This window comes from Psittacula echo (genome assembly GCF_963264785.1).
Source record: "Psittacula echo genome assembly, chromosome: 2".
Classification (NCBI taxonomy): Eukaryota; Metazoa; Chordata; class Aves; order Psittaciformes; family Psittacidae; genus Psittacula; species Psittacula echo.
In genome coordinates this window covers 6796260-6812782 of record NC_137737.1, presented here as the reverse complement: position 1 = coordinate 6812782, position 16523 = coordinate 6796260, and the positions used below count along the sequence as shown (strand labels likewise).

General features: G+C 40.1%; 1 protein-coding gene across 8 annotated transcripts in view; it reads right to left on the bottom strand.

Annotated features, from left to right (window-relative positions):
• Nucleotides 1–3364: 3364 nt before the first annotated feature.
• LARS2 (leucyl-tRNA synthetase 2, mitochondrial) overlaps nt 3365–16523 on the bottom strand; it is a 61573-nt gene continuing 48414 nt past the window's right edge. For 6 of the 8 annotated variants that reach the window (XM_080611391.1, XM_080611395.1, XM_080611394.1 and 3 more), the window contains 2 exons: nt 9594–9721; nt 3365–3655 (listed from right to left, as the gene is read on the bottom strand). In XM_080611391.1, the coding sequence (XP_080467517.1) occupies nt 3476–3655; nt 9594–9721 (308 nt within the window). In that variant the 3' untranslated portion in view covers nt 3365–3475. Of the gene's footprint in view, nt 3656–9593; nt 9722–16523 lie in introns of those variants that run through there. The other 2 variants (XM_080611397.1, XR_013956297.1) reach the window with 2 other exon arrangements.

Below are 16523 nucleotides of genomic sequence, written 5' to 3'. Positions count from 1 at the left end.
AGTCAGTAAATATACATAGAAAATCTCCTATCTGTAAAACTGTAATTTAAGTACAAAACAAAGAAAAAAACCCTCAAAAAACTTAAGTAATTTAAGTACAAAACAAGGAAAAAAACCCCAAACCCAGTGATTTCTCTCCCTGTCCTCATTTACAGCCAAGCTTTTAGAAAAATCTCATGTACTGCAAACCTCCTGAAGAAGGAACAGGCAGCAAAGTGCGAATTAACATTCCTTTTAGTTCATGTTGCTTATAAAAGGTTTAGAGAAGAGGAACAGCTTTCTAGGAGGATTTACACTTGAAGGAGACAAAGAGGCTGTCTGACCTGCATTATCAGTGGAATTCCTCCCTGCAGAAGCAACAAGCAGGCTTTTACACTGTCAGAGCAGAAAAAGCCATCATTAACCAGATGTCAGCTCTGAGGCATTACTATAACGGGTAGCTCAGCGAGAGAGCACACAGATTTTATGTTGCTCTAAATCTCCATGTTTGGATTCTGGTGTCAGGCATGGGAAAAATACATGTGTGTACAGGCCCTTGCATGGGTTGAGTTTTCTCAAAGCACAGGTAGGACAAGTAGGCTAGAGCACTGCCTTTGCTAGCGACCTAACATGTAACACTGCTCTTTAGTGTGATGTTAAAAGCCCTCCTGCCTTGCACGGAATAAGGTGAGTGGCACCATACCTGATGGACACAATGCAATTTGATTGATGGCCTGTCAGCTCCTTTCCTTCTCACTCCTCAAGTATCCCCTCCCAGCTGTAAAACCCCCACACTGTTTAGCTCTTCAATGGTACGTAATCTGCGATAACGTTTTAGACCACCTTCAACATAAAGATGCATCTGTACCATGACACAATTAACAACTGTTAAGTAAGAGGCATCTGTGATAATTTAGTTTAAAAAAGGCTTGGCAACAGGCTACATGCAGCCTGTGTGTATCAGTATCAGTCCTATTTAGGAACAGACCACAATTATCTTCAAAGAGAATTGTGCTTCAGAGCAGGTCAACCTTGTAAGAAATGTCAGCAGCTGTCAGGACAAACTCACAGCTCCACATCTGGCACCTCTGCCATCCTTCAAACATACACTTCCCAGGGGATTAGGCTCTGTCAGACTTCCTGCACCATCTCTCTCTCACTTTTCCACCACCTTTTTTCTATCCTCTAGCCCACACTGAATTCAACTTACTGTAAACACGCTGGTGTGCCTTCTGACCATCCACTCTTGGTGGGATTGCTGTTCACCACCTTTCCTTTTATAGCCTGTAGAAGTCCATTCCTTATCTCGATCCTTGCCTGAATCACCAAGTGACATCTACAACTCACTTCCTCCTGCAAGAGCAAATACCAATGGTAACAGCAATAAACACTGTGGCTGCTGCTCAGCCCTGGAGTGACTGCAGCTTTTGGTTAAAGCAAAGTAGGGCTCCTGGGCTTACAACATCTCTCTTCATCCCTGCATATGTTAAAACCTTTTATTTACGCCAAACCTGTCACCTTTCCCCCAGAGGAAAACTATGTTAAAATGGCTCCACAGGCTGTGTTCAACTTTCATACAGGGAAAAAAAAAGCAGGACTGTGCTGCAGATTTTACTTTAAAGGATCTCTTTCACAGTCCTTTCAGGGGCTTCTGGGCAGGAGGTTTGTGAATTAATAACAACATACATGTCAGGCAGACACTGGAATTCAAGTTATTTTAACTCCAACTAAAGGCCTGTGTTTGAATGTCTGAATGCATTCCTTTGTGGCTGAGACTTTTGGAGTCTTAAAACTGCAAAGACCATCTCTTCATTACAAATATTCCATTTCTTAGACATTCTTGTGTCAAAGGACTGCTGCAGAGAAAATCTGCAGGAGTGTGGTCCAGCAGGAAGCAGAAATCAGGAATGCTTTGTTGCAAAGTAGGGACGTGTAGAGCCAAATCTGCTGGCTGAGCCTGGCATCAATCTTATGTACCTACATCTTTGGTACCAAAAATGCTTAAAGCCAAAATGAACATTGGCATTGCTTAGCTAGTACTCACACTGCAGTCTGATCCATCTTGATCCTAGTTCTTAGGATCTAGCGGACTTATTCACTGTTAAGTGGGAGATTTTTGTGGGTTTCCTTCTAATCTAATGCAGAGTCTGGATGACTGCTGGGCTGGAGGGTTAACAGACCTCGGTATTTGCCTACCTGGCTGTTACTGCCAACTTCTTTACTGTCAGAATGGCTCAGAAATGGCTGGCTTACTGGACTATTTAGTTTAATGGCTATTGAAGACATTCTTGCACAATGAACCCTGTAATTGCTCCTCTGGACACCCTTTTTTCAAGTATTTGCTAAATACAATAAACACTTCCATGTAGACGTAACAGCAACATGGTGACCAAACGAAATGGTTGAAAGGAGGCATGAAAATGGCTTTGTTTTATGAAAGTCTGACTGATTTTTAGGAACACGACAGCTGTTTCCACCTCATGTACCCCTCAGAAAAAGAACCCTGATTCAAGTTTTATGACCCAGGCACTATCAGGAGTGAAGGCAAAAAGCAGCTGTCTGCCTTGCTGCTTTCCCCACTGCTGCATTTCTAGCAGCAGACTCATCCCTTTCTTGAATCCCCTGAGAAAGTCTCTGAGATGGCTCATGCGTAGGAAGTAACTTCCATTCTGTTCTGTGCAGAAACAACTGCCAGCACTTTGCTGGAGCTGAACCTCTCATGTATGAGCCAACACAAATATGCCAGTGAGGAAGGAGGATCCTGGCTAGGTTCAGCTAAACAATACGACCTTTTTGTTGGCTTGGCTCTGACACGTATGCGAAATGTATTGAACCACCCTGTTCTGGCTACCTGCTGTGCTCAAGCACATTGGGCAGTGCTAAAGGAAACCTTTTATAATCAACGCTCTGTAGTAACATTTTCTTACAGCTTAAACTCATAGAATGGTTAGCGTTGCAACGGACCTTAAAGATCATTTAGTTCCAACTCCCCTGCCATACGTAGTAGGGACACCATGTCCCTGTTAAATGTTAGTTAATGGCAGGGTACCCAATCAGGAGAGGTAGGAAGCAAAAACTGGCTGAAGTATACCCAACACTTGGTGCAGCACACGCTCAGGACAGTGTTTCAGTCCTGGAATCATATTTATGCCTCTGCATTTAGCCAAGCCAACTTTCCAAGAGGATATACTCCCAAGGCTGAGACTAAAACCCATGCACCTCATATCATTTAGATTCTGTTAACAATCATTTAGTTATTTGGTGCTTCCTTCTCATTCTCCCATAGAATATGGACAAACAGCACCTTACCATTACTCCATTAGAAACTTTAATTCTGCACATTTCTCCACGTTGAAATGAAGATTTAACAGCAACCTATTGTCACAGCATTTCTTCCCCTCTGTGACGTGACATTTCAATAACCATAACTGGTATTTTTGAGTTGGTTTCATCTCGAAAGATTCCAGTTCCCTTTTACAGCCCAGCAGAGGCTTCGCTATTCTTGCACTAAGAAGTTGATAAGGGCAGTTCTGGGAGACAGAAAGGCCTTTTGAATGGTTCGCCCCTGGAGATGCTTGGCTCCAAGTTCACTCTGAAGAACCAGCTCATGGACTTCTTCAAAATTGCGGGCTGCTTGCTGAGGCACAAAAACTTTGCCACAAGCTTTGTTATTGATCTGCAAAAGAGAGACATGAAAATGAGAGAAAAGCACAGAAGTTACTAGAATGGTTTATGCAGTTTCATTTCTTGAACCCAATCCGTCTCATTACACGGAAAGCGGACCAAACTCTCTTTTCTCCACCACCAAACTTTCCAAGTAGAGGCTAAAATTCTCCATACCTCCTCTGTCCAGCTATCATAAGAGAATGAAACTTTGACTCAGGGTACCCAAGGAAAACTGAAGAAGTAGCCATAGGAAGCCTTAGTTTTGCAGATAGCAAGGAGCATGTGACTACGCAACGCGGCGGTCTTTGAGGCTGAAAAACGTGATAGTTATGCAAGCTGAATACTGAGAGTGAACACAGTGGTTTGTCAAGTGGGAATCTTGGTTGGATGTACATCTAGGCTGAAACCCGGAATCCTTCCGGCTGAGCGATTCCTTACAGAGATCCAAATGCAAGTGTTATTAAAATACTTGGCTGAAAAGGTATCAGCAAGATTCATCATTGCTTGTTTTTAGAAAACCAGGCTTTAACTCGCTGTATGCTGCATTTGTACTAAATGCATGACTCATTAAGCCAGCACTGACCACAAAGATGACAACCACTCACAAAATAATGCTTTCCTCTGTGTGGCTGGTTTTCAGAGCAGCTTCCCTATTGGTTTTGCATCAGCAGGGCAGAATCACGTAAGTAAAACTGAGTAAGGCTTTCAGTGGGAATCACCTTAATGTATAAAACGGTCTTGTGAATCCTTTCTGTCATCCAGTAAGGGCAGAGAGTGGACAGAGACTAGAGAGCTTTACTGAGTACCTTTCTGGAACTGGCATCAAGTTCATGATTACAAAAGCTTTCAGATCTGTATGGAATACTTGCAGAGGCTTAACGAACAGAATAGCAATCCCATGATGTAGCAAATGAAAGAATTTGAACTTTTTAATCCAGCTCTATCAAATTACTTGCATGAAAATCTGCTGTAGGTACTGCAGATCTTTGACTTCCAGTGTCAATGCAATGACTTTTCTGTCATCTAAAAGGAACATACATTGCTTCATGCAGCTTGGACATAAAAATACACGCAGCTTGGTTTTCACCTAGATTTTAGCCAGGATATAAATGACAGAGACCTACCTCACTACCTAGCTTGTATTTTACTGAAAAATACAATAATCTGAGCAATCATCTGACAGAGGAAGTTGGGACAGATTTTTTAGGCACAAGATGAAGTCTCAGATGCAGCTGGGATGAGTAATTTTTGGTATTCGGCTAGACTCGGCATTAACTTGCGGTGATAACGTAGGTAGGCTTTTTGCGATTCCTACGTGCATCCGTAACATGGAACCATAGAAGGCTGTCTGTCTTAAACTTCTCCTTTAGTACCTGGTGCAAAGTAAATCCCTTTGAAAACCACAGAAGAGTTAATTTTAAAAGCTTTTGTGAAAAATAAATACAAGTAGTTCTTTTCCATGGGGCACTTCAGGGGAGAAATGCATTCCACAGGAAAAAGAAAACAGTACAACCCAAACAGATAGCCGTTTAGTGATAATATAAAGCACACTTGTCAGCTTGCTGCTAGGACACACAGGCTGCAGTTCAAAATGATGCCTGCTGAGTTAAAATGTCATTTACTGTCCCTGATGCAAATTAACAGGTCCCAGCGAGGGATGTTGGCCAGGGGAAACTTGCCACGCTAGCCTGTTTGGTGCTGTTCTCAACAGAACAGCCAAGAGGTTCAAATCAACTTAGTAAAGAAATGACTGGGCAACCTGACACTGTGTACCTTCCCACAGCATGCTGTGATCCTATCAAATGCTAGCCTAGTGATGATTTCAGCACATTTGCAGCATGGCTTTCATTATATCATAGGTATTGTGATGTAAATGTATTAACACCATTCTTCAAAGAAGCATCTGCAGATTTAATTCACACTCAGTGTTGCAAGCTTCCTATTCACATATTGCTTTAGTTGAGGGGCTAGATTGTCAGCAGGATGAATATCTTCTGATGTGCTTCCATCTCTCTTCTGCATAAGCTTCAGCAGCTCCAGTGTCAGCACAAGAAACTTGGGTGCTGGCAGTTTTGTTTCTCTGACAGAACATGGCAAACTGCAAGAGGAGAAATAAATGATGCTTGGGTCTTCCCTTCCCCTGAGGAAGGAAACGGATGCTTTTTCTTTTCTTCTTCTTTTTTAAGCTGTTTTTTTTTTAAGTATTTGACATTTTAGACTATTTTGGATCTAGAGGAAACTCAAGGGGTTATCAAGGATGAAATGAAATCACAAAAGACTGAAAAATAAGCACCTGGAGGCTGCAGAGGAAATAAAAGGGTTTAGCTCAACTCTGGTATTTTTTTTACCACTGATGCATAATTCACCTGAGAAGTGCAAAGGAAAATAAGTATCTGCGCACTTTGAGGCCTTCCTCATATGCCAAAGCAAGAAAAGCGACACCAACTATTTTTTACTTCAGAAAAACATCGGTTCCGAGACCACAGTTGTAAGACAGAAGCTAAGAGTCCTGCAGCACCTAGAAAATGCGAGGAATGCTTGTCATTTCACCCCAGTGCTCGTTCATAGGCTGAAATGCACACTGCATCTAGGTCAGGTTTTTCACAGCATTAACATTATACAGTACAATTCAAAATATTCAACTTTGAAATAACATTTAGAGTAACAGATTACCAGGCATATGCAGTGAATTGCCTAGAAGACAGACTTTTCAATCTGTATTCTATCGGCTGAGGATGCAGTAACTTGGTTGCTTTTGCTGCTTTGGGTTAAATATGGAAAGACACAACTCCAGCACAGACAGAAATAATGAAGTATTTTGTGTCAAGAGAAATAAAACCAGAATGTCTCAGCAGGCAAATCTCTGGCAGCCTGAGGCAGTTTGATGTCTCGAGAAGAATAGGGTTGTGGCCCGAAGACTCAGTTTGACTGTGCAGCCTTGTGAAGAGACACTGCCTCTTTGCAACTGAGCAATTCCTCCGTCTGTCGAGTGTTTCTTGGTTTAATGAGGGCAATTTATTTCTGTAGGCACACAAAAACCTACAGTGGCAACAAATACTCACATTTATGATTTCCCCCTGCTCCTCCATATTTCCCTTTTGCTCTCCTCTTACAGTAGGAAGCCAGGGATACTCCCTAGGCACTGTTTGAAGGAGTTATTGCCAGTCTGAAAAAGGAACTTGTCTCCCTGGTCTCCCAGTCCCTGCTTTCTCAGAGCTAAAGAAGATGTTTACGTACATCATGTATGACTTAGAACACAGGGATTGCTTTTGCCCTTATTACAAGACTTCTCCACAAGGCTATGGCTTTGACAAAGTCAACCAGGGAAAGAAACAAAACATGATTTTCATAATGGTTGTTTAAAGCAGAATTCGTTTTTATTTTTCTGGTTCCTATTTGTGAGAAGGAAGTTTCAATGTCAGCATAAAAATAGCAGTGAAATGTTTAGAGATTTTCATGTTTGGACCTATAGTCTTAAAAACACTTGAGTTTCAAGTTTTCCTGTATTGCTGAAGTTTTAATTTTAAAGATATATTTAATACCAGGTTTGCTTTACCCACAATTGGCAACAAGTTTCTATCATTACACAATTTCTCATTCATCACTTCCTTATAAATTGGACACTGGACTTTAAGATGTTTGCTAGCTGTGCTTGACGGCAAAGGTTTCTTTAAACCTTGAGGAAATCATATACCTCAGTGAAGATTTCTACTGGTATAAATGAATGGAAGGAGAGAAGGAGGAGGAGGAGGAGGAGGAAAGAGAGAAGGAGGAGGAGGAGGAGGAGGAGGAAAGAGAGAAGGAGGAGGAGGAGGAGGAGGAGGAAAGAGAGAAGGAGGAAGAGGAAAGAGAGGAGGAGGAAAGAGAGAAGGAGGAGGAGGAAAGAGAGAAGGAGGAGGAGGAAAGAGAGAAGGAGGAGGAGGAAAGAGAGAAGGAGGAGGAGGAAAGAGAGAAGGAGGAGGAGGAAAGAGAGAAGGAGGAGGAGGAAAGAGAGAAGGAGGAGGAGGAAAGAGAGAAGGAGGAGGAGGAAAGAGAGAAGGAGGAGGAGGAAAGAGAGAAGGAGGAGGAGGAAAGAGAGAAGGAGGAGGAGGAGGAGGAGGAGGAAAGAGAGGAGGAGGAGGAGGAGGAGGAAAGAGAGAAGGAGGAGGAGGAGGAAAGAGAGAAGGAGGAGGAGGAGGAAAGAGAGAAGGAGGAGGAGGAGGAAAGAGAGAAGGAGGAGGAGGAGGAAAGAGAGAAGGAGGAGGAGGAGGAAAGAGAGAAGGAGGAGGAGGAGGAAAGAGAGGAGGAGGAGGAAAGAGAGAAGGAGGAGGAAAGAGAGAAGGAGGAGAAGGAGGAAAGAGAGAAGGAGGAGAAGGAGGAAAGAGAGAAGGAGGAGAAGGAAGGAGAGAAGGAAAGCAAGAAACCCACAGTGAATACTAGGCTAAGTCTCCTTTTATTCTCAGCTGATACTTGAGTCCACCTCCTTGGTTTGGGAAAACATGTCAATTAAAAATTTCCTCCAAAAATACGTATTCTGTGGCCTTTGCTAAGGATGTATGTTGAATGTTAGACAAAAATCAGTGTTTTCGCAGCATTTCTCATTCTGATCAAGTGGACTGACAGAGAGATGTGGCAAGATAGGAAATTATCTGCAAAGATACTTTCATTAAGGAAATCTACAGCAACATTACTTCCCCTAATCCAACCAATCTCTTTCCTCCTCAAAAAACCCAAGCTGAACAATAACCTAACGGCCTTACTCCTACTCGAGGGAGCTAACAGAATAAATGGATTATTTCTGTTCCTCTTACACACACAGAACATACAGTTTTACAGGACCAAACTACATTTATGTAAAGGCTCCATTTCATTCAGTGACTGCACAGTATATTAAAGGTTATTCTTTGGTGAACAGTGAAAAAGGCAGGAGTCCTGCAGATCTAACAGTATGCAACTACGTATTTACAGACTTTCATAATAGTCTGAGCATGAAGAACTTACAGAATAGAATTACAGAATTAACTATGTTGGAAAAGAGCTTTAAGATCTTCAAGTCCAACCTTCACCCCAGGACTGCCAAGACCACCACTAAACCATGTCACTAAACCTGCAGGCAAGTTGACCAGGAGTCAGTTGATGGAAGGGCTGAGACACTGCTCATGGATCCCACATGCTTAGTTGGAGGCAGCCTTTCTTATAACTGCAGTAGCACTTGCTGCTACTGTGCACAATCTAATGGTAAAGCTTTAGGATGCCTGGGAGCTTGCTGAATACAGACTAGTTAACCAGAGACATAGGAAAATGACAGTAAACTACACTGTGCATATATACATATGTTGGAAAATTACAGGTTAACTAAAGGTAGTTATATGCCTACTCTTCTACCGAACTGCTGGCTTTTTTCCTAGACTACAACAGTCTTAGAGCTCAAAGAGAAATTGGAATGTAGTTATAATGTTTCCATGATACCTGGTTTTCCTCAACCTCATTCCTGCAACGTGCCAGAAATTCATCCCAAGGCAGACAGGAGCCATCGTTTGGCAAAAATGACAGCAACTTAACCCAGCTTCTGATAGGTTGTATTAAGCAACCATAGCACTACAGGTACCACAAGAAATGTCACCTATGTATACATTTTTGTACAGGGCCATTTTTGCTCTGTCAGCCAAAAAATCTGGAGGGACTTGTACTTTGATCATACTTTTGACTGCACCGTCCTTGCACACAGCTGTTCATTGGTCAGATCTCCACAGGTACCAATATGCAGTCACTCAAAAACATTTAGATTTAGATCATCTCCCTTCCAAACTTCCTACATTCATTTCATTTAGGAAACCATTTTAGTTACTCAGCATAATGGTAACTGCAGCTTCTAGTCCCTCTGGAGCCACCTAAGAAGGGAAGTGACTTCCACAAGAGCTTGTAAAGCATTAGTTGGCCACCACTTAAGCAGACGAAAACGCTCTTACCAGAACAGACATCTCCACAACATCTGACGGCTGAAGGTACTCTGGGTCTACTTTGGGCCAAGACTGATGCAGCACATCAACATCCCAGTGATGATGAGTACAAAGTTTATTCTGCATGTGTGCCAAACCTGGAGAATGAAACCAGCCAAATATTCAGCTGTACTGTAATCAGAACATTCGATCTGTTTGACAAATAACATCAGAATAAAGTTGACTTTAAAAGCAAGTCCCTGAGGAAGAAATAACATTTGTTTAGATCGTCATACAGCACGCTGTAAACAGAGAGAGAGCTATTTTGGAAGTGCTTGTTTCATACCATGCATAGCGATGCTAACATGAACGCTGTGAGCACATTTTAGGTGTGGATTAGCGCTCTGTAACTTTGCCAATAGCTCAGAAGACCACTGTTTGTGATTTTAAGTTGTAACACTGCAACACAGGCTGACCTCTCCTTCCAGAAGTCAATCATAATACTGAGGGGCTTTTCCCCAATAACACCACCAGTTTAGAATTTTACTAACACCTCAATCAAAATGCTAAACAATAGTGGCTTATTATTTCCCCATCTGTAATATCCTGTGTAGCTTCTAAATTTATAAGTCAAGTGAAGTATCTTTTCTCATAAACTGAAGGTGTCACATAACAATACCTTGCACAGCTTGCTTTCCCTTCACATATGTGCATTCTGAAACACTTCATCCTTTGATTTTATATAAAACTGCTAGAATAGCTAAAAGTGATTTCCTCGTATTAAAGAGGTTTTTCTCTCCCCAAGACAATTCACTCCTGATTTGTTCAAGTAATAGAATAGGATGCAATTAATTCCGAAGCTGCATTCTTTAACTGAATAAAAGCTTTCAAGTGGGGTTTATGTTGCTGTTTACTCCAGCTGTAGGGCAAAACAAAAAGATTCCACTTAGCAAGAGGCTGTCATATGATCAATACTGATGAAGATTGCTCTTGTGATTCTCACAAAGGCAGAGGATTTTAAAACGAAAACCACTCCCTGTGTATAAATAAGAACACAACTAAAACCTTCATAAGCACATGCTTCATTCAGAACTGCAAAAGGTAGTACGTGAAGTCTCATCTGATTTAAGGAAACTCTAGCAAGAGTGTAAAGAAAACCCATCAAGAGAAGATTTCACTGTTGAGACTGAGGTACCTGAAACTGTTCAAAACACAGTACAACAGCAGACATAGGAGCAAAACCAACCCATGCATAATGCATACATGAATGTAGATGGTTTGTTGAGACTACTACAGTGAGTAACAGCAATCGGGGACATAAGGAGAAAGCAATTTACTCCAGAAAAACCTGCCAGAGTTTTGTCAGCACTCTTTCAGACAAAGCACTTTGTTGAGATGACACACAACCTTGCTATTTGCTGATTGATTCAGAAAGGGGCAGCGGGACACACCGATGGGACCTGCTTCCAATGGCAAGCAAGAACGTGCACATCTCCTTAGAATAACAGCTAAGCCACAATCTTATTAGGTAAATAACTGAGTGGAACACTTCAATGGATCTGGTTTTGTGTAGTTTGTTTTCCTCTTGCAGCAGTAGCTCAGGAACTCAAAGAGCAAAAGATAGGAACCCAAGCATTAGTGATTCATTATCACATTGACTTTAAAGACAACAGCTGCTAGCTTCTTCCCTTTTTGGCTTTGAACAGCCAGATGAGCTCATTTCTTTCCAACTGATCACATGCCTTGTGGCAGAAGCATACATACTGGCCACTCCTTACTTTCCTGTTGAAGTGGATCCTTCTAACTTTTCAAACCTCATGTTCTGATATAAGTCAAGAGCTTTGAACCGTGAAATCAAAACCAAGGTCACTTTTAATCCCCGTGGAGGCCTAATAAACCTACTAACAGAAAAAATTACAACTTATTCTGAAGCAGATAAAGTGTGACTAAGCACAAAGTTGATCTTTAGGTTCATTTTCTTGCTACGAAGTGAGCTCATCCATGTTAAAAAAGAAAGTGCAAAAGTCAACAGAATTAGTTTCAGAAAACAGAGTTTGACAGGAAACCAAAATGAAGGTGTTGGTTATGCTGCCTCCTTGCCTTCCTGCCTTAATTCACATTTTGTGAGCTGTAAACCGCAGAAAACGTAACAATTTGGGCTGTATTTTCAAAATGAACACACACACACAGGGGCAGAAACTTCACTGCCATGATTCAGATGGTCCACTTGTTAGGACCCAGGCAAAACCCTCCTCCAGCCTTCCCACTTGATTCTGAGACACTACACCAAAGCACTCTTTGAGAAGTTAAAAACTGAACATTTCACAGACTTTTATTTGTGAAAACATTAAAACCCTACTTTACTGTCTCATTGTACTGGAAAAGTGCCTAGTGAAGTACACATAATGAAGCAGTGTGCAACTTGCTTTGTCTTTTTTTGATGTGTTTTGCTTTTACAGCTATAAATTCTCTTGCAGATACAGGACATAAAGCAAACAGTACATTTTTACTTACTGTAACCTGTCTACTTATATGTACACATCTGTACAGCCACACAGGACAGATCAAAGGCAATACTTGTGCTCAGTCTGAAAGCCTGATCCTGCTATTGGATCCGCTTCAATGCACTTTTACTGACTAGCAAGCTCTGATGTGATTATGGAGTAAACTCAGTAAGCACCGGCATAGAGACATTAACAAAGCAGAAGAGGCAAGGAGGATGGAAGTCTCAATGGGCGATGAAAGGAAGTTAATGAAGGCATCTGAAGCAATGCAGTGTCAGAGTTTAGGACTAGGGATTTTCTAATAGGAAATCAGAGGGAAGAGCATAAAATGAGTCTGACAGAGCATTACCCAAATGCTGATGGTAACTTTTGGATTTAGCTAAAGTAAAAATCCACCATGCCAGCAGACAAGCAGTAAAGTCATTATAAAGCACAGAGCAGAAGAATTTAAGGGTAACTGTAGATGCATCTGGGTCAGTATCTTACTTGCCTTTGCAGTCTCTGTTACTGTGTTATTTGTTCTTGATATTCTTTTTTACTATTTAATGAATCTTCCTATTTGACAGTAGCATATCCAAAACGCCTTTCTGCAGCCCAGGAGGAATAAGTCTGTCAGTGATATGTGAAATGGTCTGCAGGCTTAAAGAACAGTAACAACTGTTTCTAGACAGCTCTGAGAAAAACTCTATTATACCACTGGTATAGTAGTACAGAACTGGGTTGTGAAAAGCCTAACCATTCCAACTCTAAAATGTGTTTCCAATTCAGCAAACTTCATGCGAATTCTTTCAACCTCTGGAAAACAATCTGCCTTCCTCTATTTGTACGAACTTACTGTCCTTCATTGTGGGTTACTACTCAAGGAAGAAATAAAGCATTTTTCGTTAGTTCCAAATTGTGTTTTTTCTTGGGTTTGTGAAAGGGGATTTCTGCATTCAGCTTTTCAATTAAAACCTTCAAAATTAATTAGCTTCTACTCAGCTCTACTCTTTACAGACGCCTTCTTAAGCAAGGACTGAATTCAGACAAAGACATCCTTGCAAAAGAGCTATTGTAGTGTGAGTTAAGAGAACTATACCATTACAAATTCCAATAATATGTTTCATTTCAACATATCTTAAAGATGTTTATCATCAGGGTATATCTTTCATGTGCTATCCCTAATAAGAATTTAACAACTCACAATAAGCAGTTTCATATCCTTGTCTGGACAGCAAAATCCTGTACTACTACAACCTAAAAACAAAAAACCTCTCAAATGGTGTCTGTATATTCCTCAGATACAAGGTTTCAGGAAGGAAAGAGATTTCCTCATCCTGTTAGTGTTCATAAACTGCCAAGATATCAGCCGGATGAACTCTTCCCACACCGAGGGGCTACAGTCGCTTTGTATGTCATTAAGCGATAAACCAGTGTATTCACTGCACAATTAAAGACCATTAGGTTGAATCACCAAGACACTGTTCCTCCTCTAATCAGGAGAAAGAACTCCTTCACACACAAAATATGAAAGCATTGGGTTATGACTGTTCAGCTGCTGAAAGGTGAGGCGCTGATCAAACAGCATTCAAGCAGCTTGTCCTTCATTCAAACTAGATGTATTAACTGCCAATACTGAAGTATGCTCCTTAATCCGCTCACAAAGAGACTAAACATTTCTACCTGATGCATGAAAACAGGATGGTCATATATAAACTAAACCCCATGGGAGAGTAATTCTTCAGCTGCAGAACAGAAATTGCTGTCCCTTGACTCTATCTAATTTTACCACAACTATACTTAAAAGTTGCATGTTACATCAGAAGCATCCTTGGCATGTCAAACAGCAGTTCTGACTTTGCAGTTTATTGACATACTACCAAAGAAAACACAGTGAACTGGAAAGCTACGATTTCAAATGAACCCTGATGCAACTCTTACAAAGCAGAATAGCGGTATTATCATCAAAATTACTTATAGCACTGATGTTAGTCATTACTTTAAACATCAAGCAAAGCATCTTTAACACTCTAATATATCCTTTGCAACTTGCCCAATATTTTCGTTAGCTGGTTATCATTCAGACTGATTTGCAGTTAAACCCAGCTATAAGGAACTTTTTCTGCTAACCAAGACGATGCCTACATACACATTTATACACTTGGCCAAGTTTTAATTTGTACAAGCTACTGTATTAGAAAACACAGATTTGCTTATTTTCTTTTTACATGTTGTTGTGATCTGTGCCAAATAACTTTAAGGTTGAAATGGAAATCAAGTAAATAAAATATATTTAAATATAAATGCATTCAGAATGCAAATACTTAAGAAAATCTGTTAGATACTTATAATTTATCATAGCACATTTTGCAGTTAAATGTTATTTTTTTTGAGCAAAGGAAAATATTTTATGTAAGTACCGAATAAAACCAACAGTATCAGATATTTTTGGACATAAGAGCCTTCAAGTTTTTAATATTTATAGATGCTAATCTCTTTGCCTAGCTTTTTATTCCAAAGCTAGAATAGGAAGGAAGGTTGGTTGATCTTCTTTTCCCCCAGTTTCCATAAGAACTGTCATTTAAACTGCAAGAAATACTATTTGCACCAGCAGAAGAGCTTCCAGTTGTCAAAAGTAATGTTATTACCTCTACAAAGCCTCATTCCAGCTGCTCAGCCACAAAATTCTATAGATCTGTCTCTTCAAATCTTAGGCTGAATTAAGTATTCCAATACATGAAGTCAAGGTCTTATTGTAGCTTGTCATTATTCCACATTGATTTTTAAATTCTATTGTACTTTCTACTTCAGTGTTTCTTGACCATAATCAGTGATCAGAAAAGCATAAAAGAAGAGGTTACAATGTAACAGTATTATTCATTCTGTGAACAATGCAAACAGTCAAAATTAGTAAGAATGCTCTTTTCCATCAAAAAATGCTTAAATACAAAAGGAAGTGTAACGTGGTTCAGAGTTAACACAAGTCACTGCTCCTATCAGTATTCCTACTCAAATGCAAAATTATGTTTGGTATTAACTGCAGGGCTTCCAAATTTCCCTGTTCCATTTTCCCCTGTAGAAGGAAAAATGCTCCTTATTTTAATCACTAAACCAAGCAACACGTAAAGGCTGCATACAAGTTACTTTAGAATGAAATACCAGTATTTAATTAGAAATGCATTGCTTATGTGTTGCTTATTACTGGTGTTACAGCAGCAGCAGAGGCTTCCATCAAGTGTGGGGGTCCACTGCTATATGTGCTATTTATAGAGCTAATTACTTAGCTTTTCCTGAGAGAGTTTACGAGAGAGGAAGCAGCACTATCCCTACTTTCAGATGCAAAGTCAAGGTACAAAAAGAGAGACTTACTCTGAGTGTGTATGGAGAACTAAAGCATAAAGAAAACTAAAGTATTTAGAAAGCTATTATATATTATATTATATTAGAAAGGTATTTAAAATAAGAAAGCATCATCACCTATACATAATAAAGTTTAAGAAATTGGTTCCATCACAAGAGAAACAAGACTTGGTGGAACCAGAGTGCAATTTGAAATATGAATGTGGGAAATCTTTCTTTAGACTATAGGTGTTTGTCACCAGAAATCCAAATCCCAGGACAGAACTGTTGGCTATTTCAAAATAATATAGTCTCCTTACCATAGTAGTTAAATGTATGTATGTTCTCCCGATAAAATTGCTTAATAACTTTGACTGTGCTTAAAGAGATTGTGATTTTCATGTTTAGTCCTAGAATTCTTCTGACAATAATCACCACACAGTGAGGGTTTTTATGCTATTTGCACTGAATTATAATGCATAGTCTGTGGACCACACAAGCAAAGTGTTATCTTTAAATGCAGACAGAAGCTGAGGACAATGGACTCCCAGTTCTTCTATGCTTCCTTTTCAGTCTTGCATCAGGGAGAGATACACAAAATGTTTATCATTCTCCAGTGATTTTAGTACTACAAAAAAAGACTTGCTTCTCTAGTATTAAAACATTACAAGGTTAAGCTTTACGTTTGACAAGTTACATTAAGACATTGTAGTCTTCTTTGTCATTGTATCACATGTATTTGACAATTCTGTATTCCTTGACATGTATTTGAATTCCAAGTTCACAAGGCACTTTATGTTTAAGTAATTAGCCTGAATCTCTTCTGCCTCCATTCCAAGCAGTGTGGAAAACAAAGTTATGGCAATTACTTCCATTCAAGTATAATTCTAATTATAGTACACAGTACTTCATAATGTAAGAGAATATTAACCAGAAATAGCTTTTTCCAGGTAGATCAAGTCTGATGCCACTCTTTATTCTAAACACTTAAGCTTGCATTAAGACACCCTAAGAACACTGGAAATAAAAACACAGAAAAAAACCCACTCTTCCTAACACATCTTGCTATTCCCTGATCTCTGCCTCATGTTACTGCTGTGAACAACAGCAGCCTTTCTTTGGCACTGAACATTGTTCC